The 22970-nt window shown below is 44.6% G+C and overlaps 1 protein-coding gene and 1 pseudogene across 1 annotated transcript in view; one reads left to right on the top strand and one right to left on the bottom strand.

Moving 5' to 3' along the window:
• Positions 1-2518: 2518 nt before the first annotated feature.
• LOC124719723 (growth factor receptor-bound protein 14-like) overlaps positions 2519-22970 on the bottom strand; it is a 57885-nt gene continuing 37433 nt past the window's right edge. The window contains exons 4-6 of the mRNA XM_047244926.1: positions 19381-19661; positions 17301-17394; positions 2519-6325 (exon numbers count right to left, since the gene is read on the bottom strand). Of these exons, the coding sequence (XP_047100882.1) occupies positions 6152-6325; positions 17301-17394; positions 19381-19661 (549 nt within the window). The 3' untranslated portion in view covers positions 2519-6151. The remainder of the gene's footprint in view (positions 6326-17300; positions 17395-19380; positions 19662-22970) is intronic.
• On the top strand, positions 15361-15478 carry LOC124720625 (annotated as a pseudogene).

Genomic DNA, 22970 nt, shown 5'->3' with positions numbered 1-22970 from the left:
TACGAGGTGCATTCAAGTTCTAACGCCTCCGATTTTTTTTCTCCGGACTGGAAAGAGATAGAAACATGCGCATTGTTTTAAAATGAGGAATTTTACCGCCAACGGCGAGAATGAGAACTGTTTTAAATACTTAAAATGGCGACGTTTTCCTTACTTGAAGAGCGTGCAATCATTCGTTTTCTGCATTTGCGTGGTGTGAAACCAAAATTCATCAACAGTTCTAGGAGACATGTGGTGATGGAGTTACGGATGTGTCGAAAGTGCGTTCATGGGTGTGACAGTTTAATGAAGGCAGAACATCGTGTGACAACAAACCGAAACAACCTCGGGCTCGCACGAGCCGGTCTGATGACACGATCAAGAAAGTGCAGAGAATTGTTTTGGGGGATTGCCGAATGACTGTCGAACAGATCGCCTCCAGAGTTGGCATTTCTGTGGGTTCTGTGCACACAATCCTGCATGATGAACTGAAAATGCGAAAAGTGTCATCCAGGTGGGTGCCACGAATGCTGACGGATGTTGCTGAGCAATGTTGCTGAGCAATGTTGACGCGCAACGACAGCACGAATGGGACTTCCTTTTCGTCGGTTGTGACAATGGATGAGACGTGGATGCCATTTTTCAATCCAGAAACAAAGCGCCAGTCAGCTCAATGGAAGCACATAGATTCACCGCCACCAAAAAAATTTCGGGTGACCGCCAGTGCTCAAAAAATTATGGTTTCCACGTTCTGGGACAGCGAGGGCGTAACCTTACCCATTGCTTTCCAAATGGCACTACGGTAACAGGTGCATCCTACGAAAATGTTTTGAAGAACAAATTCCTTCCTGCACTGCAACAAAAACGTCCGGGAAGGGCTGCGCGTGTGCTGTTTCACCAAGACAACGCACCCGCACATCGAGCTAACGTTACGCAACTGTTTCTTCGTGATAACAACTTTGAAGTGATTCCTCGTGCTCCCTACTCACCTGACCTGGCTCCTAGTGACTTTTGGCTTTTTCCAACAATGAAAGACACTCTCCGTGGCCGCACATTCACCAGCCGTGCTGCTATTGCCTCAGTGATTTTCCAGTGGTCAAAACAGACTCCTAAAGAAGCCTTCGCTGCTGCCACGGAATCGTGGCATCAGCGTTGTGAAAAATGTGTACGTCTGCAGGGCGATTACGTCGAGAAGTAACGCCAGTTTCATCGATGTTGGGTGAGTAGTTAATTAGAAAAAAAATCGGAGGCCTTAGAACTTGAATGCACCTCGTACAAGCAAACTTCAATAGCACTGATGAAGAGAAATATGTTTTTTGCTTAAGATTTAAGCATTACACAAGACGATCTGAACTTCACCGACAGAACTGTGAAGGCTGCTCGGGAGTATTTTCTGAGTATTATGGCTCAAGTGACCTGTGGTCTTTGATGGCTCATTATACATTAATATTGTAATTATGATTTATCATCTTTACTGCCCCAGTTAGTTCTCCTTGTGTGAAAATAGCTTCACAACAGTCAAAAAGGCAAATATCAAAGCATACAACACAAATATATCACTGTTAATGTACATCCAACACTTCCAGAAAAGCAAACCTGGAACAGAATGGGACAGCACTTACTTGACAGCAGTGAGTAAAAGTGGGTATTACTGTTGTTAACAGCGAGTACCGAGGGTGAGCAAAATAAGTTTGTTTCCAAATAACAAACAGACAACATCGAGCCAACTGCTGTGCAGGTATTTACAGAGCAGTACAGACACACAGTTAAATGATGGTAGGAAACCAAACAAAGTTTAATACTCAGAAAATACCCCTGAGTAAATTCTGAAATTTACTGACAACTTCCTTAATTGTGTTTCAAACACTGAAATGGTGGAGAGGGATGGGATGAATACATAATTGACAGGTGAAATAAATGACACAGCACACGGTTTTGAGTAAAAAATAATTTACTGACCATAGAAAAGAAGTGAACAAGCTTGTTTGTACATATTACAGTATTAAGTTAATACATCCTAGTGATCTAATGTGCAAAAACAAACATTTACTCCTAAGCAATGTAAATGTGGTTACATAAAAACTCTATAGTTCACAGATTTGCGAAACGAAGTGAAGCATAAATACGAACCCTGTTCTTGTATACATATTAATACTGATAGAGACACGGCTATAACAACAGTAAACAGCAATAGAAACAATACTAAACATTAATAAAGGACAACACTAACGAAGTATCAGCAGGCAATATCTTTAGTCTATCATGTAAGGGTTACCTACACTACGACAGAACTTCTTGCAAGGAAAGAAAGTGCACCATACACAACAGTGATATATTACAGGCAATAACAAAAAAAAGAACATAAAAAGGGTTGTGACTTTCTCAACAAGTGGGGCAAAAGACGACAAATTTGCCCCAGTAGGTACCTGCCAATTTGTTCCCTTCTGAGTAACGGATCTGTATTGCTTTTTATTCTGTCCACTGTAAAGAACTTACTTTTGCTTAAATAAATGTTTCAAAGTACAATCTAGTCCCGACACTCGGGTGAAAAAGGTACCTCTCGTCAAGTCCACGCACGATTATTTTACACTGAGCATTGAAGTAGCTCGCACAGAAATGTGTCAAATTCTGTGGCCAAAAACGTTTTCCCATTTTAGACTGGAGTAAACAGGAGGCTTCAGCCATAGCTCAACAGTGCATTTGTCGCACCTGAAGATGTCGGTCAATTGCATTGGCAAAATATTTCAGGAATTACATAATGATATCCAGTGTTTCACAAGAGAAACATTTGTAAGAGTAATTCTTCAAGAAAGCCTTTAGTGGCACAAATATGAATGTGATTGTGTCGGGAAAGAACACTAGCCACCACAACTAGACATTAAGAATGTCATAGTTACCACAAATTAACATTTGCATCTCGTCTCCAGTGGTAATGCCCGACAACTGCACCGACGTATCGTATACAGTATATCTGGATTCAGTTAGTGTTAAGTGTCACAACAAAATACGATAGCCACGTCCGCAGTTATAACACTGGAAATGAAGATATGATTGACCAAGTTATTGCTGTCAATATCCACAGTGGACAACACTTATTGCTTGCTGCAGAATGAACTTCTCCTGATCTCAAATCAAAAAGTATCATTCATTTTCAACGTACAGAGATATACTGATAGCTCAATCATTCTGTTATAGAGATGTGCAGAATACAATGCAATGTACAACCCTTTTATACAGCACGAGGATTAACACACACAAAATCAATAACAAAAAGAGAGACACTGGTTCCGCCAGGAAGTTCTCACATCTGCCACACCGCTTCTCACTACTTATACAATACAAACACTTTAATAAAACCAAAAACCAGATGATTGCCATGGCCGAGGAAAACTTCCTGCACTTCTATATACTTTGGCAAAGATAAAGTTTTACCACAAATGTACAAAAATATATTACTCTTTAATTTTTACAGTTACTACAACTAAACTTTGTATCTCTCCCACTCCACAGATCTAGTTCAAAAGTCTTCCTAAATACACATTAATACATAAGAAATAATAATGTTGTTATTACTTGCTGAGTTGTAACTGTTCAGTAGCAACTCAATAGCCTCAGTTTCAATGTCAAAGTATTTTAAGACACTTACTACAATTCACTTCCACTGCTATTACATTTATCTCATTCGTCAGGATTGCCGATGCAAAATTCGCAAAGAGTCGTTTTCGAAACAACGGTATTAGCAGTAACTGACGAGATATGTATTGTCATGATAAATACTTATTTCAACTTGCTTCTCTAAAGGCTAATGTTTCTATATAATAAATACTGATGATTCACAAACATATATAACATTACATTGCAAATAAATTTTCTTTACATTTTCCTGCGAATGATATATGATACTCTGTTATACATTACACACAAATCACAATTCAGTTATTACTCTGTTTATACAACTACTTCACTTACTTTTCTCACTGCAATTTGTAATAAATTAAAATCATGAACTAAAATGTTTAATCACTTACAGAGCTTTAAATCATCTTGGTTATTACAACTATATACACAACACTGTTATCAGACACAATCATGCAAGACTGGCATACATAGTTTTATTTATAGATTCAGCACCTAAACATTATTCACTGATCGTATGTTACTCTGATAAATCGAAAAATAAATTCCAATGCAACACACACACATGCACACACACACGCACGTGCATTACTCAATACATAAAGCATTTAGAAATATTTCTGCAGATGAAGGTAAGGTTTGTGGCAACTGATTGCTTGCTTATTTGTTTATATACACTATATTGTACAGTACTCATTCAATGATGGTGAGGATGTTGATACCGATGATAGTGTAGATATATTTTATTACTTCAAAGAATTTTCATTAATAAATAGTTTGTGCTACAAAGAGCCACTGTAAATATTATGTACACATACAAATGTCTGACAGACAAAACGCTGCAGATGACAATTAGCTGCAGAAACATGCGTAATGCTTCTTAAAAATTTTAGACAGCTGTTAAACGCTTTTAAAATACATCAGGCTACCTCAAGATTTATCATCGATGCCAGATTGTCCCACGTAGCGTACACAATCAGTAGCGTGTGCTTTGCATACCGGCCTCTTCTACAAGATGACCTCATCCCTCCAAAGTTTACAAAACACAGTTCTGGCAAGGTAACAATGTCCATTTGAGGGGTCAAATCTCAAAACTGTGTCGGCAAGTGTGTTCGGTGCAGATAGAATTAGTAACAGATTGCACTGTAATGCAATAATGCATAAAATTACCTCTAAATGACATGTTCTGTCTTACGGAAGTCAGGCTTAAGACATTGAGGCAAGATGATAAGACACGGACAGAAACATCAGAACTGAGATCATTTTATGACAAATGAAGTGGGTGACATCGTGAGAGAAAATTACAAGCGGTGATATTCATTTGGAACTTCACATTTTTAAATTACATATGAAGGTGCAGTAGGGTGAACTGAGAGCATCTCAATTTGGTAGCCACTCGTTTACAGATCCAAAAAAGATGAGAAGTCGGCCAACAACATGCCACACAATGTCCATTAGTTTTAAAATACGATTTCTCTTCTGAAACTTGTCTGGGTGCAGAAGAATTTCAACTGTGGGAGAATAGGAAACAGAGAATTTGAGGTGCTGAAAATTAGGTGGACCGATAAATTATGAGGAACTCTGATTGCTGTAAGTACGGGATGATAGGGCGTGTGCTAGGATATCAGGGAATAACTTCTGTGGTACTAGAGGGAGCCATAGATGGCAAAGCCTGTAGAGGAAGACAGAGACAGAGACTGGTAAACATCCAGCAAATAACTGAGGTGCTAAGTGTTTAAGTGCTAAGAGATTGAAACCGAAGATAAAACTGTAGTGGGTCATATATAGCCAAGTGCAAGACTGATGACTCAGCAAAAAAATTAAGAAACAATAATAAAAAAAGCTCAAATTTTGGCAAGTCTGCTCAGTATTTTTGTATGTATTCTCCAACAATGCACTGTGCCATGCATTTATATTTCATATAATTACACATGTTGCACGAAACTCAATTACATTAATAAGTTGTTAACATTGATTCATTATTATGCAGATGTCCATTGTACATAAGTGTATACATATATAATGACGGCATGCCGTACTCTTTACAAAATACATTAATACCGTGCACAATGTTCACGGGAGGATAAAGGAATAAATGCACCAATATAATTTACAAGACGCATCATTTTGTAAGTCGGGCTGGGTTGCGTAAGTCTGCACGCAATGCTATAATATGTGCGACAAATAGTGAGAGGGTTTTACCTCTCCATAGTGGTAAACAGGAGAATCCTACGGTGACAGAAGTTTCTGGAAGCTATTCCAGTACACGCTGGAAGCTATTCCGGTACACCACAACAATTCTCTAGTCTTTGCCGGCTTACACAGTGTGACCACGGTCCAGTTCTCGAAACGCTACAGGGTATTACCACCGAGGCACAGATCAAACGTGTGAACCGACGGGCCGGCAAGAGTACGCGGCCGGCAATACAACTCCACGTAGATACTGGCCGCATCGGGGTCCGGGACGCCGGGAGGTTCCTCCGACAGCGTCAGATCCTCGACAGGATGGTCGGGTGTCGTCTCGGGACTGCCGCCCTCAGTAGGTGACGGAGTTGTGTTCGGCGGGGCCCTGCACGACGTAGTGGGTGAGGCGCGTGGGCAGGCGGCCGGCGTTGAGCTGGTAGAACTCGACGAGCTGCAGCAGGTCGTAGAACTTGGTGCTGCCGTTGTCCAGCGAGTAGCAGACTGCGTCACGGGCAGTGTCCACCACCTGTGGGCAAAGCGAGACAAAACTGTGTGACGAGTAAGATACACTACAGTACCTAATACAGTGCTTAGTGAAGCACACAATACACATCCATTTTGAGAATTTCACTCGGCAGCGGAGTGTGGACTTATATGAAACTTCCTGGCAGATTAAAACTGTGTGCCAGACCGAGACTCGAACTCAGAACCTTTGCCTTTCGCGGCCGTGACGCCTCGTCCTCACAGTGAGTCGTTCTTGGGTAGCTCCGATGGTGGAGCACTTACCCATGAAGGGCAAAGGTCCCGAGTTCGAGTCTCGGTCCGGCACACAGTTTTAATCTGCCAGGAAGTTTCAATATACATCCATTGTTTTCATTCTAAGGCTTATTCTTTTTTTTTTTCCTTGAGAATTTTCCACTTTGATACGCATTTCAGGAGACATAACATTTTGGATGATAATATGTTTTTGCTCAAAATTATGTTGGGCTGATCTGCATATTAGAGCATTCAGGACAAAATTTATCTGACTACATCATTGTTTTTGACTCCAGAAAATGAGAGCTTTACGCAGGAGAAAAGTGGATAAAAGAAATGAAAAATGTGAAATGGAGGAAAGTGATACAAAATACTGCTTTAACACGTGAGGCAATACTGACCCTACGACTTATCTTAGAAGAAAGATTAAGAAAAGGTAAACCTACATTTCTAGCATTTGTAGACTTAGAGAAAGCTTTTGACAATGTTGATTAGAATACTCTCTTTCAAATTCTGAAGGTGGCAGGGGTAAAATACAGGGAGTGAAAGGCTATTTACAATTTGTACAGAAACCAGATGGCAATTATAAGAGTCAAGGGGCACTAAAGGGAAGCAGCGGTTGGGAAGGGAGTGAGACAGCGTTGTAGCCCGTCCCCGATGTTATTCAGTCTGTATATTGAGCAAGCAGTGAAGGAAACAAAAGGAAAATTCGGAGTAGGTATTAAAATCTAAGGAGAAGAAATAAAAACTATGAGGTTCGCTGATGACATTGTAATTCTGTCAGAGACGGCAAAGGACTTGGAAGAGCAGTTGAATGGAATGGACAGTGTCTTGAAAGGAGGGTATAAGATGAACATCAACAAAAGCAAAACAAGGATAATGGAATGTAGTCAAATTAAGTCGGGTGATGCTGAGGGAATTAGATTAGGAAATGAAACACTTAGAGTAGTAAAGGAGTTTTGCTATTTGGGGAGCAAAATAACTGATGATGGTCGAAGTAGAGAGGATATAAAATGTAGACTGGCAATGGCAAGAAAAGCGTTTCTGAAGAAGAGAAATTTGTTAACATCGAGTATTGATTTAAGTGTCAGGAGGTCATTTCTGAAAGTATTTGTGTGGGGTGTAGCCATGTATGGAATTGAAACATGGACGATAAATAGTTTATATAAGAAGAGAATAGAAGCTTTTGAAATGTGGTGCTAGAGAAGAATGCTGAAGATTAGATGGGTAGATCACATAACTAATAAGGAGGTATTGAACAGAATTGGGGAGAAGAGGAGTTTGTAGCACAACTTGACAAGAAGAAGGGACCGGTTGGTAGGACATGTTCTGAGGCATCAAGGGATCACCAATTTAGTACTGGAGGGCAGTGTGGAGGGCAAAAATCGTAGAGGGAGCCGAAGAGATGAATACACTAAGCAGATTCAGAAGGATGTAGGTTGCAGTAAGTACTGGGAGATGAAGAACCTTGCACAGAACAGAGCAGCATGGAGAGCTGCATCAAACCAGTCTCAGGACTGAAGACCACAACAACAACAACACACGAGTAATTTTTTGTTTCCCAACATGTAACATATGATTAACAGAATGGTCTGTCAAATGTGACAGATAGCCATGTTTCATAAAAACAAAAAAATTACAATTTCTGGCAAAAATATGTGTATTTTACATTATCTGTGTTTTCAAGTGGAGTATCATGTCCACATTTACCTGGATAAGCAGGAGTTTGCTATACACAAGTTAATAAAGTCCGGCAAAAGTACATATGTGTGAGCTAGTTCTTTATTTACTTAAGATAAACTGAGAAGTTTTGTATACATTTTAAATTCAATGTATGTAAGTTTCCTATGAATCTTTATCCAGTGTACGTTGCTCAATACATGTGGGTGAGTGCTGAAGCACAATATTAATCATGTAAAATCAAATATTTGAGATGAATGAATAAATTTGAATATTGGTTGTATTAATACTGTTTTGGCAAGGTTTGCTGGACATGTAGTTAGGATGAGTATGGACAGAATGGCGAAGAGAGTGTGGGAAACAACTGGGAGGACAAGGGGAAAGACAGGAACCAAGTGGGCTGTTGAACTTCGGAAGGGCTGGTTGGAATTGGGGATCAAGGATGAAGAAAAGGAAAATTGCAGGAACAAATACACACCGACCAAAATGCCGGAGACCAATGACAGAGAAGAACACACAAAAAGATTAGCGTGTCAACAGTGAAGCCGACAGGAGAAGTGGACACCAAAGATCTCGGAAGAAGAGCGGAAGAGAAGAAGAGAAAGAATGAAAAAGTTCTGGGAAAAGAAGAGGAGAATGCAGTCCACCTGTGGTCCTACAGAGGCCGTAACACAAGAAGAAGAAGAAGAAGAAGAAGAAGAAAATAAGATTAATGCTGTTTTGTGATAGAAAACATGTATTCTGTGTAGACAGAACGAACAAGGTAATACTATAAATTATGCAAAAAATTAATGTAAAATAATAAAAGTAATTGTGACAAAAATTATATGAACGAAACAATATAAGGTAATACAAATGTGTTAGTGGCTCATTACAGTGTTGGTACGAAACAACTGCTACAAAGCTAACTGTATGTCTTTCGCTTTCTGAAATAAGTTGGAGTTCACACTATTAGCATAATGTTATTCAAAGAAAATCTGGCCAAACACTTCTCAGCAGTTTGGTGTTATGGTTGCCCAGCTCCAAAAACCAGCAGCTGGATTAATTTTAACAAAATTATTAATTTGGGATACAGTTAATTGGGATGGGAACGTTAAGCCTTAAATGAATCTTGGTCCAAGGAGACGAGTCTGGCAATGTCGGAACAGGCCAAGGGAGGCCGAGTGACATCGACTCAAACATTACACTGGTGAGCCATAACATTATGGCCACTGCCACATAGTGAAATGGAATGCCTCCTTTGGTGTTGTGGCACAGTAACGCGAAGCAAAGATGAATCACAAATCACTCTAACAATGATACGGGCCATAAATGGGGAACTAATCTGACATAAGCCACTCTGACGAAGTGCCTGTTGTTGTGGCTCGACACATTGAAAACGAGCAGCTAGGGAAAAGGTGAAAATGGTCAGCTGCTCGTGAGTGACTACGGGAATTGCTCAGAGGGCTACAAAACGACAAGTAGGTGACAAGTTGTCGGACACCCGTGCCTTGTCACAGAATGTGAAGGGGCAGAGGCCCACTCACTCTGTAAAGCAGGACAGGTGGTGGTCTGTACAAGCCTGATGACAGAGTACAGTGCCGGTGTGGGTACAAACATTTCGGAGCACAATGTCTAACAAGGGGCTCCACAGCAGACGATCCATACATACTCCCAAGTCGACTCGACAACATCGTCAGTTGCAGTTAGTCGGGACAGGATCATCGAACTGGACCAAAATTGATGTAAAAATTTCATTCCGTCGGAAGAATCCATTTTTCGTTACCACCAGGCTGACGGTTGCATCCGATACACCATCATCGAGGAGAATAGCTGCTCGAAAGAGGCAACACACCAGAGACAGTCAAGTGAGGGGAATATTGAAATGTAGGGGCATTCAGCTGGGCTTCCACAGGAGCCGTGTGTGAACCACTTACCACCTGCATCCTTTCACGGTTGATGCCAGCCCTGACAGTGACTGTAGCTTCCGGCACGATAACTGTCTACATAACCGGGACCAGAATCGTGCTACAGTATTTTGAGAAGCATGATAGAAACTTATATTGATGTATTGGCCAACAAACTTGCCTGAGAGGAAGCCAGATGGATGCACCTGAGAATCTAGCACGTGCCAGCACTGAGTCCATCAACCTCTGGGAATTGAGTGGCCAGTGAGTAGATATCTAATGCCACATTCCTCTGGAACACAGCGAGGACTTGTTAATGTTTTTGTCTGATGGGTGCACATGTTCCAAAGTTTCCAGACGTTAATGAAGGCTCAGGCGAGATGTGTGCTCTACCATATGTACATTAACGTGATATACGTATGGGATAGTGACATGCACATACATTATGTGATCAAAAGTATCCAGACACCCCCAAAAACACGTTTTTTATATTAGGTGCATTGTGGTGCCACCTACTGACAGGTACTCCATGTTAGCAACCTCAGTAGTCATTAGACATCGTGAGAGAGCAGGATGGGGCGCTCTGCGGAACACACAGACTTCAAATGTGGTCAGGTGATTGGGTGTCACTTGTGTCATACATCTGTATGCGAGATTTCCACACTCCTAAACATCCCTAGGTCCACTGTTTCCGATGTCATAGTGAAGTGGAAATGTGAAAAGACACATACAGCATAAAAGCGGACAGGCCGAACTCGTCTATTGACCGACAGGGACTGCCGACAGTTGAAGAGGGTTGTAATGTGTAACAGGCAGACATCTAACCAGCCCATCACACAAGAGATCCAAACTGCATCAGGATCCACTTTAACACTATGACAGTTAGGTGAGAGATAAGAAACCTTGGATTTCACAGTCGAGTGGCTGCTCATAAGCCACACATTATGCTCGTAAAAGAGAAACAACACCTCGCTTTGTGTAAGGAGCGTAAACACTGGATGACTGAACAGTGGAAAAACATTGCGTGGAGTGACGAATCACGGTACACAATGTGGTGATCTGATGGCAGGGTGTGGGTATGGTGAATGATCAGTGAACATCATCTGGCAACGTGTGTAGTGCCAACAGTAAAATTCGGAGGCAGTGGTGATATGATGCGGTCGTGTATTTTGCGGAGGGGGCTTGCACGCCTTGTTATTTTGCAAAGCACTATCACAGAACAGGCCTACATTGTCGTTTTAAGCACCTTCTTGCTTCGCTCTGTTGAAGAGCAATTCGGGGATGGCAATTGCATCTATCAACACGATCGAGCACCTGTTCATAATGCACAGCCCGTGGCGGAGTGGTTACACGACAATAACATCCCTGTTATGGGCTGACCTGCACAGAGTCCTGACCCGAATCCTACAGAACGCCTTTGGGCTGTTCTGGAACGCCCACTTCGTGCCAGGCCTCACCGATTGACATCGATACCTCTCCTCAGTGCAGCACTCTTGGGTGCCATTCCCCAAGAAACCTTCCAGCACCTGATCGAACGTATGCCTGCGAGAGTGGAAGCTGTCATCAAGGCTAAGGGTGGGCCAACACCATACTGAATTCCAGCATTAGCGATGGATGGCGCCACGAACTTGTAAGTCATTTTCAGCCAGGTGTCCTGATACTTTTGATCACATAGATAGCAGTAGTGTAGTGTATATAAGATATAAAATGGCAGTTCATTGGCGGAGTTATCATTTGTACTCAGGTCATTCATGTGAAAAGGTTTCTGACCTCATTATGGCCACACTACGGGGGTTAACAGACTTTGAAACTGGAAAGGTAGTTGGAGCTGGACGGATGGGACATTCCATTTAGGAAACGTTAGGGAATGCAGCATTCCAAGATCCACAGTGTCGAGAGTGTGCTGAGAATACAAAACTTTCAGGCATTACTCCTCACCACGGACAACGCACTGGCTGGCGACCATTTCAGTGCTAACTGACAAGCAACATTGTGAAATAACCACGGAAATGAATGTGGGATGTACGACAATGATATACGTTAGGACAGTGCAGTGAACTCTGGCATTAATGGGTTATGTCAGCAGACAACTAACACAAGTGCCTTTGCTGATAGCACATCATCACTTGCAGTGCCTCTTCTGGACTCGTGAATATGTCAGTTGGACTCTAGACAACTGGAGAACCGTGACCTGGTCAGATGAGTCCCAATTTCAGTTGGTAGGATCTGAAGGTAGTGTTCGAGAGTGGCGCAGACTCCGTGAAGACACAGACCCAAATTGTCAACACGGTACTGGTGCCAGCTTTGTAATCACATGGGGGCTGCATTCACATGGAATGGATGGGGTCCTCTGGTACAATTAAACTGATCATTGACTGGCTACTTGGGGACCATTTGCAGCTATTTATGGACTTCAGGTTCCCAAACAAAAATGGAACTTTTGTGGATGCCAATATGCCATGTGATTGGGCCACAATTGTTAGAAACTGGTTTGGAGAACATTTTGGACAATTTGAGCATATGATTTCGGGCACCCAGATCGCCCAACATGAATCCCATTCAACATTTATGGGACACGATTCAGAGTTCAGTTCACGGACAAAATCCTGCACCGGCAGCACTTACGGAGTTGTGGACCGGCAGCACTTACGGAGTTGTGGATGAGTATACAGTTGGTGTGGCTCAATATTTCCGCAGGGGCTTTCAACGACTTGTCGAGTTCATACCACATTGAGTCACTGCACGAGGTTGGCCAAAAGGAGGTCCACCACAATATTCACAGCTGTCCCATGAGATTTGTCACCTTAGCATATGTTACGTGTGAATAAACAACTAGTTTCAACTTTCAAGTCTGGACACTGTCTAATGTGGCAATGTTTATTACGCACAATGATGAGTATTGGGGGAGAAAAGAACTTAAAGACATCGAGGGATAGTCAGACCAGCTTTTCCAATGGAGGGTAGTGTGATGGGTAAAAATTGTAGAGAGTGATCCGAGGTTCGAATTCATTAAACAGATTGAAATCAATGTAGGTCACAATATTTATGTGGAGATGAAGAGGCTTGCACAGGATAGACTAGAGTGGAGAGTTGCATCAAACCAGACAGCAGACCGAATGAGAGTGAGGGTGGCGAGATAGATTTGCAGTTCTGTGCATCATTTTTGCGGCTTACAGGTGACAATTAGAGAACTATACGAAATAAAAGAGTCATAACTTCTGAATAGTTTGCATTAGGATTGGCTGCAGGGCTTGATGGGAATCACTATGCAATGTAGGGTTTGGTTTAGCGATGAAGCACACTTTCATTTAGATGTCTACATCTACGTAATTACTCTGCTGTTCACAATAAAGTGCCTGGCAGAGGGTTCAATGAACTACCTTCAAGCTGTCTCTTTACCGTTCCACTCTCGAACGGCGCGGGGGAAAAACGAGCACTCAAATTTTTCTGCGCGAGCCCTGATTTCTCTTATTTTATCGTGATGATCATTTCTCCTTATGTAGGTGGGTGCCAACAGAATGTTTTTGCAATCAGATATTTCATGAGAAGATCCTGTCGCAACGAAAAACGCCTTTGTTTCAATGATTGTCACCCCAGTGTACGTATCATGTCTGTGACACTATCTCCCCTATTTCGCGGTAACACAAAACGAGCTGCCCTTCTTTGTACTTTTTCGATATCATCCGTCAGTCTCACCTGATGCGGATCCCACACCGCACAGCAGTACTCCAGAATAGGGCGGACAAGCGTGGTGTAAGCAGTCTCTTTAGTAGACCTGTTGCACCTTCCAAGTGTTCCGCCAATGAATTGCAGTCTTTGGTTTGCTCAGTCGACAACAATATCTATGTGATACTCCCAGTTTAGGTTATTTGTAATTGTAATCCCTCAGTATTTAGTTGAATTTACAGCTCTCAGATTTGTGTGACTTACGCGTAATCGAAATTTAGCTGATTCCTTGAAGTACTTATGTAAATAACTTCGCACATTCCTTTATTCAGGGTGAATTGCCACTTTTCGCACCATACAGATATCATATCTAAATCATTTCACAATTAATTTTGCTCATCTGGCGACTTTACAAGATGGTAAATCACAGCAACCTCTGCAAACAATCTAAGAGGCCTACTCAGATTGTCTCCTATGTCACTCACATAGATCATGATCAATAGAGGGCCTGTAACACTTCCTTGGGGAACACCAGATATTACTTCTGTTTTACTCGATGACTTTCCATCTATTACTACGAACTGTGACATTTCTGACAGGAAATCACGAATCCAATTGCTCAACTGAGTTGGTATTCCACAGATACGCAGCCAGCCGGTGTGGCCGAGCGGTTCTAGGCGCTTCAGTCTGGCACCGCGCGACCGCTGCGGTCGCAGGTTCGAATCCTGCCTCGGGCATGGATGTGTGTGGTATCCTTAGGTTAGTTAGGTTTAAGTAGTTCTAAGGTCTAGGGGACTGATGACCTCAGATGCTAGGTCCCATAGTGCTCAGAGCCATTTCAACCACAGATACGCAGCTTGGTTAGAAGACTCTTGTGAGGAACGGTGTCGAAAGCCTTCTGGAAATCTAAAAATATGGGTTTCATCAATGAGCAAAACTGGCGCATTTGGGGGACTGAGAATCCGCATTCCATGATTGAGAAGCCTTTCCACCCTCAACGGCTGACTGTGTGGTGTGCAATGTCCAGCCACAGAATAATTGGTGTGATATCCCTCGATGGCACGGTGACTACCAAACGTACGTGAAGGTTTTCAGAGATGATTTCATCCCCCATTATGCAATATGGTTCATCCAAGATGCTCAACCCCATCAAAACAGGAGAGTGTTTCATGTCTTGGAGGAGCACTTTGGGAACAACATTCTGGCTCCGAAGTACCCAAGGCCACTGGCACAGACCTAGAGTGGCTGCCATATTCTCCAGATCTAAACACGCGCGACTCTTTCTTGTGGGGCTATATTAAAGACAAGCTGTACAGTAATAACCCCAAAACCATTACTGAGCTGAAAAGAGCCATTCAGGAGGTCGTCGACTGCACTGATGTTCCAACACTTCAGCGGGTCGTCTGCGCAACATCATTGCCAATGAAGGCAGGCATATGGAACATATCATAACCAAAATCCAAATATCTGTAGTCACCTTTACATGTTGAATAAAGTGTGTGCACGCCATAGTTTGCAACTAATTTACGTTTTTTATATAGTTCAATAATTATCACCCTGTACGTTAAACGTGGCCAGCGGCTTTGCCGCAGTGGTAACACCAGTTCCCGTCAGATCACCGAAGTTAAGCGCTGTCGGGCTGGGCTAGCACTTGGATGGGTGACCATCCGGTCTGCCGAGCGCTGTTGGTAAGCGGGGCGCACTCAGCCCTTGTGAGGCAAACTGAGGAGATACTTGGCTGAGAAGTAGCGGCTCCGGTCTCGTAAACTGACATACGGCCGGGAGAGCGGTGTGCTGACCACATGCCCCTCCATATCCGCATCCAGTGACGCCTGTGCGCTGAGGATGACACGGCGGCCGGTCGGTACCCTTGGGCCTTTCAAGGCCTGTTCGGACGCAGTTTGGTTTTTATGTTAAATAATCATTAGAGTTTAACATACTAAGACATGTTTCAAAGTAAGACTACCTACTAAACCAGATCTAGAACCTCTTAAAGTGTGCACATTTTAGAAGTTCAGCGCACGAAATAGTACACCACTGGCCATTAAAATTTGCTACACCAAGAAGAAATGCAGATGATAAACGTGTATCCAGAGGACAAATATATCATACTAGAACTGACATGTGATTACATTTTCACGCAATTTAGGTGCATAGATCCTGAGAACTCAGTACCCAGAACAACCACAATGGCCTCGATACGGCTGGGGATTGAGTCAAATAGAGCTTGGATGGCGTGTACAGGTACGGCTGCCCATGCAGCTTCAACACGATACCACAGTTCATCAAGAGTAGTGACTGGCTTATTGTGACGAGCCAGTTGCTCGGCCACCATTGACCAGACGTTTTCAATTGGTGAGAGATCTGCAGAATGTGCTGGCCAGGGCAGCAGTCGAACATTTTCTGTATCCAGAAAGGCCCGTACAGGACCTGCAACATGCGGCCGTGCATTATCCTGCTGAAATGTAGGGTTTCGCAGGGATCTAATGGAGGGTAGAGCCACGGGTCGTAACACATCTGAAATGTAACGTCCACTGTTCAAAGTGCCGTCAACGCGAACAAGAGGTGAGCGAGAGGTGTAACCAATGGGACCCCATACCATCACGCCGGGTGATAAGCCAGTATGGCGATGATGAATACACGCTTCCAATGTGCGTTCACCGCGATGTCGCCAAACACGGATGCGACCATCGTGATGCTGTAAACAGAACTGGATTCATCCGAAAAAAAAATGACGTTTTGCCATTCGTGTACCCAGGTTCGTCGCTGAGTAAACCATGGCAGGCGCTCCTGTCTGTGATGCAGCGTCAAGGGTAACCGCAGCCACTGTCTCCGAGCTGATAGTCTGTGCTGCTGCAGACGTCGTCGAACTGTTCGTGCAGATGGTTGTTGTCTCGCAAACGTCCCCATCTGTTGACTCAGGGATCGAGACGGCGCAAACGTCCCCATCTGTTGACTCAGGGATCGAGACGTGGCAGCACGATCCGTTACACCCGTGCGGATAAGACGCCTGTCATCTCGACTGCTAGTGATACGAGGCCGTTGGGATCCAGCACTGCGTTCCGTATTACCCTCCTGAACCCCCGATTCCATATTCTGCTAACAGTCATTGGATCTCGACCAACGCGAGCAGGAATGTCGCGATACGACAAACCGCGATCGCGATAGGCTACAATCCGACCTTTATCAAAGTCGGAAACGTGATGGTACGCATCTCTCCTCCTTACACGAGGCATCACAACAACGTTTCACCAGGCAACGCCAGTCAACTGCTGTTTGTGTATGAGAAATCGGTTGGAAACTTTCCTCATGTCAGCACGTTGTAGGTGTCGCCACCGGCGCCAACCTTGTGTGAATGCTCTGAAAAGCTAATCATTTGCACATCACAGCATCTTCTTCCTTTCGGTTAAATTTCGCGTCTGTAGCACGTCATCTTCGTGGTGTAGCAATTTTAATAGCCAGTAGTGTATTTCTTGGGGGGTTATCTGAAGCTGAGGTCACTGGTTCACTTACCGGCTGTATCTGTGTGTGGATGACCTTTCCGCCGCACTTGTAGGTCAGCACGAACGACCCAGGGGAGCTGCGGCTCTCTCGGACCAGGAACACCCTGAAACACCAACAACGGACGTCACAACAAGGGACGGCGCGTGTCAAGGAGCACTGGAGGGGTGGGGGAGAGGGGGAGGGGGCGCATGTACAGCATGTACAGGTTTTGTTCAGATAGTGTACACAACACGTGAATGGCGTGACGTAGTCCCAATGTGGGGGGTTCCAGTTCTACAGACCTACAGCGCTATAAAACTACCACCGCGGTCTTTTGGGTGTTGGGAATACATGCTTAGCACGATGAACTAAAACCATGACTATTTCGAGGAAAGCGTTTTCAAGGACACAGGCCTCATTGGAAGGTGAAGAGAAGATCCTTGTGCTGGTAGGCGCTAATTTGGGTTGGTATCTCTCCCACCCGCTGCGGCCTTGGAGCTAACGACTTCCAGCAGCAGCCTTAATACGATTCTGAATGCGCCGGACCCCCGGGCGCTATTAAAGTGGCTGACCACCATTAGCGGGCGCCCCTCGCATCCGGATTTCCCCAGACTTTAGGGAGTCTGCCTTATGACGCTGATAGAAGTCACCAGTCCCAAATGTCGAATGGTCTGTGGCCTCCAATTTTATATTATCGTGACAGTGCGGTTCGACCCTGGCGTAACTGAAAATGTAGGACTACGCGCTCCTCGTCGATGCCTTTAAGACCCGCTTCAGGGGCGATGGAGATGCTTCTGTGGCATTCTCGACGGGAAGTGTGTGATTGCCCAACATACAGCCCGGACTTGGCTCCCTCCGATGTTCATCTCTGGTCAGATGAACCGCTGTCTACGAGGACAATATTTTGGCATAGACACCGAGCTGCACACCAGCGTAGAGAACTGGCGAAAAGCATAGGAGGATGCCTTTTAAGACGAGGGTGTGGGCAAGTTGGTACGGCAATACAATGTCTAGAGCCAATATAACACTACCATATTTAACTTCCTTGCAGATTAAAATTGTGTGCCGTGCCGACACTCGAACTCGGGACCTTTGCCTTTCGCGGGAAGGACTCTACAAACTGAGCTACCCAAGCGCGACTCACGCCCCGTCCTCACAGCTTTATTTCTGCCAGTACCTCGTCTCCTTTGTTTCAGGAGTGCTAGTTCTGCAAGGTTCGCAGGAAAGTTTGGAAGGTTGGAGACGAGGTACTGGCAGAAGTACAGCTGTGAGAACGGGGCGTGAGTCGTGCTTGGGTAGCTCAGATGACGCCGGCACGGTAACTCAGCGTGTTCGGTGAGAGCGTTAGCTGTAATTAAAAAAAACTGCGGTAATGGATCAACGACGAACTGAAAGGGGTGTCTTGCGACGTCCGCCCCGAGCAGATGCAACGAACGACAACGAGCAAAATGAGAAAAAAAAAAGGTAGAGCACTAGTCTGTGAAAGGCAAAAGTCCCGAGTTCGAATCTCGGTCCGGCACACAGTTTTAATCTGCCTGTTTACATGTTCCTGTATTTGAATATGCACGCGTATACCAGTTTCTTTGGCGCTTCAGCGTATCTGGGAGGAAATACTGTGGGGGTAAGAACCCGGGACCTGCTATTGGGTGGACGTGATAACGTGGAGAGAGAAGGATGTAGGAAGAGATGGACAGACGGGGAAGGAGGTGATGGCAGAGAAAGGGGAGAGGAGGCGATGGACAGATAATGGAGCGTAAAGGAGGATACAGACTAATTGGAATAATTACACACACAGGCAGCTAGTACATGTCACCTGTCAGAGTCGTATCTAGACGTGTCAGGGGTCCCATATCACTCCAACGCCCCACACCATTACAGAATCTCTACCAGCTTCAACACTTCCCTGCTCAAATGCAGGGTCCATGGATTCATGAGGTTGTCTCCATACTCATACACCTCCATCAGCTCGATACAATTTGAAATGGGACTCATGCCCCAAAGCCCCTCTTGCCGCACTGTTGACGAGGCCTGTGACAGACAGTGGGACAGGTAGCGGAAGCGAGGACGTTTCGGAGGCAGAGAGCAGTGTTCATCGTCGGGAGCTACTTACCCGTCGACGGAGCCGTGCCGGTGGACGAGCTGCGCGGCCTGCTCGCGCGTCATGCCGGCGTGGAACCAGGGCTGCGCCACGTGCACGCCGGCCGCCAGCCCGGTGGCGGGCGCGGGGGCGGCGGCGGGGGCGGCGCCGGGGGCGGACGGCCTGGGCGGCCGCCAGCGCCGCTTCCACGAGTAGCCCTCCGCGGCTGCGATGGCGCGCGCCTCCTGCGGGTCGTCCACGATGCGCCCCACGCTGCCCGTGAAGTCCATAGCCACGCGGGACCGCACGCTCTCCTGTACACGTCAACAACATCGCCACTTAGCACTCACCGGTCACCAGTCCGTATAAGAACCCTACACACATACCAATTTATCGGGACCAATTTATCGGCCATCCTACACAGACTGGAAGAGTGGAGGGGCTTCCCGACCAATTTTGCTTGACCAATTTATCCTGACCAGTTTATCGGCCATCCTACAAACTGGACGAGTGGAGGGACTTCTCGACCAATTTTACTTGGCTAATTTATTGGGACATTTTATAGGCCGTCCTACAAACTGGACGACTGGAGGGGCTTACCAACCAATTTTGCTTGACCAATTTATCGGGGCCAATTCATCGTCCATCCTACAAACCGGACGAGTGGAGGGTCTTCCTGACCAGTTTTGCTTGACCAATTTATCGGGACCAATTTATCAGCCACCCTACAAACTGGACGAGTGGAGAAGCTTCTCGACCAATTTTACTCGACCAATTTATCGGGACCTTTTATCAGCCATCCTACAAACTGGATGAGTGGAGGGGCTTCTCGACAAATTTTGCTTGAGCAATTTATTCCGACCAATTTATCGGCCGTCCTACGAACTGGACGAGTGGAGGGTCTTGCCGACCAATTTTGCTTGTCGGTCGGTTGGTCTGATGTCGGTCGGTTGGTGTGACCCCGGAACAGACTGTCTGTGGCGTGTCCGACCAACTTCCCGAATGAGGATCGTCTGCTGTCTGTCAGCGCAGAAATACACACTGTTTCAAATGGCTAACGTGGCAGATAACGAAACAGGCACTGACGTCATGACCAGAGTTTCTAGAGAACTATCTTCTGTTCCTTTCATCGCTATTATTTATTACGACTATTTATGCTACAGAGGCTATTAAAGTTTACTTGAAAATCGTTTGTTCCATTTCTTTTTAGTTTTTGCATTACCTTGATATACAGGGCGAGTGAAAAGTCCTTGGACACCTTCATAAGTTGGAAGATTAAAGGGAAAATTGAAATGTGCTGATGGGAACATAGGTTTTGATGCGGGGCCGCTACTTTTGCAGTGAATGTCATTCATGGCCGCCATCTTGAAATCCGCCATTTTGGATTCACGTCATTTTTTTTTTAAATGGGAAGGTGAGTGTATGACACCACAAATAACACTCCTTTGAGCTCTGGAATTGAGTGGCGTAATTTGTTTTTGTCTATCTTGTACAGTTTAGAAGTTATTGATGTTCAAATTTATCTTGATACCGAGTCATGTCTCGGGATGGCCAACACGTAGAACATGTGTTGTAGCAGTCGGTATGAAGGTAATTTCCCACATTTGTACATTAATAACCTCTAAACGGTACACGATAGACAAAAAACAAATTACACCACTAAATTCCAGAGCTCAAGCGAGTGTTATTTGATGTGTCATACACCTCCTCTCCCATTTAAAAAAAATGAATCCAAAACGGGGGATTTGAAGACGGCACCTATGTTCCCATCATCACATTTCAATTTTCCCTTCAATCTTCCAACTTACGAAGGTGTCCAAGGACTTTTGACTCGCCCTGTATTTCTTCGGACATATTGCATATTTCAGGAGCCATGTTGGACAATAATTGTCGGGATACAACAGCACTAAATTTGAAGCCTTCTTAACTTCCGGCATCTACATCTACATATATACTCCGCTAGCCAGCAAGCGGTGTGTGGCGGAGGGCACGATTCGAGCCAAAGTCATATTTCCTCCACACTGTTCCACTCGCGGATCGCGCGAAGGAAAAACGACTGTCTGAACGCCTCAGTATGAGCTCTAATTTCCCTTATCTTTGAGTGGTGAACACTGCGCGGTTTGAAAGTTGGTAGTAATAATATATAGTCTACATCCTCGGCGAGGATCGGATTTCGGAATTTAGTGAGTGGCCCCTTCCGCTTAGCGTGCCGTCTATCTGCAAGTGTGTCCGACTTCAAACTTTCGATGTGATTTGTAACGCTCTCGCGATGATTAATGTATCAGTCACGAATCTTGCCGCTCTTCTTTGGACTTCCTCAATCTCTTGAATCGGACCCAACTGGTAAGAGCCGGCCGTTGTAGACGAGCGGTTGTAGGCGCTATAGTCTGGAACCGCGCGACCACTACGGTCGCAGGTTGGAATGCTGCCCCGGGAATGGATGTGTGTGATGTGCTTATGTTAGTTCGGTTAAGTAGTTCTAAGTTCTAAGGGACTGACGACCTCAGATGTTGTCCTATATTGCTCAGAGCCATTTGAACCATTTTGAGCTGGTAAGGTTCCCATATAGACGAACAATAAGAGCGAAGGAACTAACGTATTGTAAGCAAATTCCTTTGTTGAAGGACTGCATCGCTTCAGGATTCTACCAATAAACCGCATTATTTTGTACTCGTACATTAATGGGGATTTTCGCCTTGTTACACGCAGTAGGTTACACTTGCTAATATTGAGAGATAACGGGCAGTCATTACACCACGCATTTGTTTTCTGCAGATCCTCATTGATTTGTTCACAACTTTCGTGTGATACTGCTTTCCTGTAGACTACAGCATCGTCGGCAAACTGTCTAATGCCGCTGTCAGTACCATCAACCAGATCGTTTATGTAAATCGTAAAAAGCAGCGGACCTATTGCGCTGCCCTGGGGCACATCTGAAATTAACGCTTGTTTCTGTTGAAGTCACGCCGTTCAGGACGACATACTGCTCCCTGTCTGTTAGAAAACTATCTATCCAACAGCATATGTCATCGGATAGACCGTAAGCGCGCACTTTTTGGAGCAAGCGACAGTGCGGAACTGAGTCGAACGCCTTTCGAAAGTCGAGGAATATGGCATCAACCTGGGAGTCACACCCAGCTACTTTCTCCCAGGAGCGCTAGTTCTGCAAGTTTCACAGGAGAGATTCTATGAAGTTTGGAAGGTAGGAGACGAGGTACTGGCGGAAGTAAAATTGTGAGGAGGGGTCGCGATTCGTGGTTGGGTGGCTCAGATGGTAGAGCACTTGTCCACGAAAGGCAAAGGTCCTGGGTTCGAGTCTCAGCCCGGCACACACTTTTAATCTGCCAGGAAGTCTCACACAGCACCTTTTCCAAAAGGTCATGTCCATATACTTGTACATTTTCCTCACAGATGCTTGTTACATGATACAAATATGCTACACGTATCATATATCATGTCACAAGCATCTGTGAGCAACACGTATATTGACATGGCCTTTTGGACAAGGTGCTATGTCCATTATAATTATCCAGGCTGTTATGCCGTGGTCGGTTGATGAATTCTGTGTCAATTCCCAACGTTTCGTCCCCATCTGCGGAGGACATCTTCAAGGGGGTTCGTAG

Source organism: Schistocerca piceifrons, chromosome 11, assembly GCF_021461385.2.
Source record: "Schistocerca piceifrons isolate TAMUIC-IGC-003096 chromosome 11, iqSchPice1.1, whole genome shotgun sequence".
Lineage (NCBI taxonomy): Eukaryota > Metazoa > Arthropoda > Insecta > Orthoptera > Acrididae > Schistocerca > Schistocerca piceifrons.
Note: the sequence above shows the minus strand (reverse complement) of the source record. Positions and strands in the feature narration are given on the sequence as shown.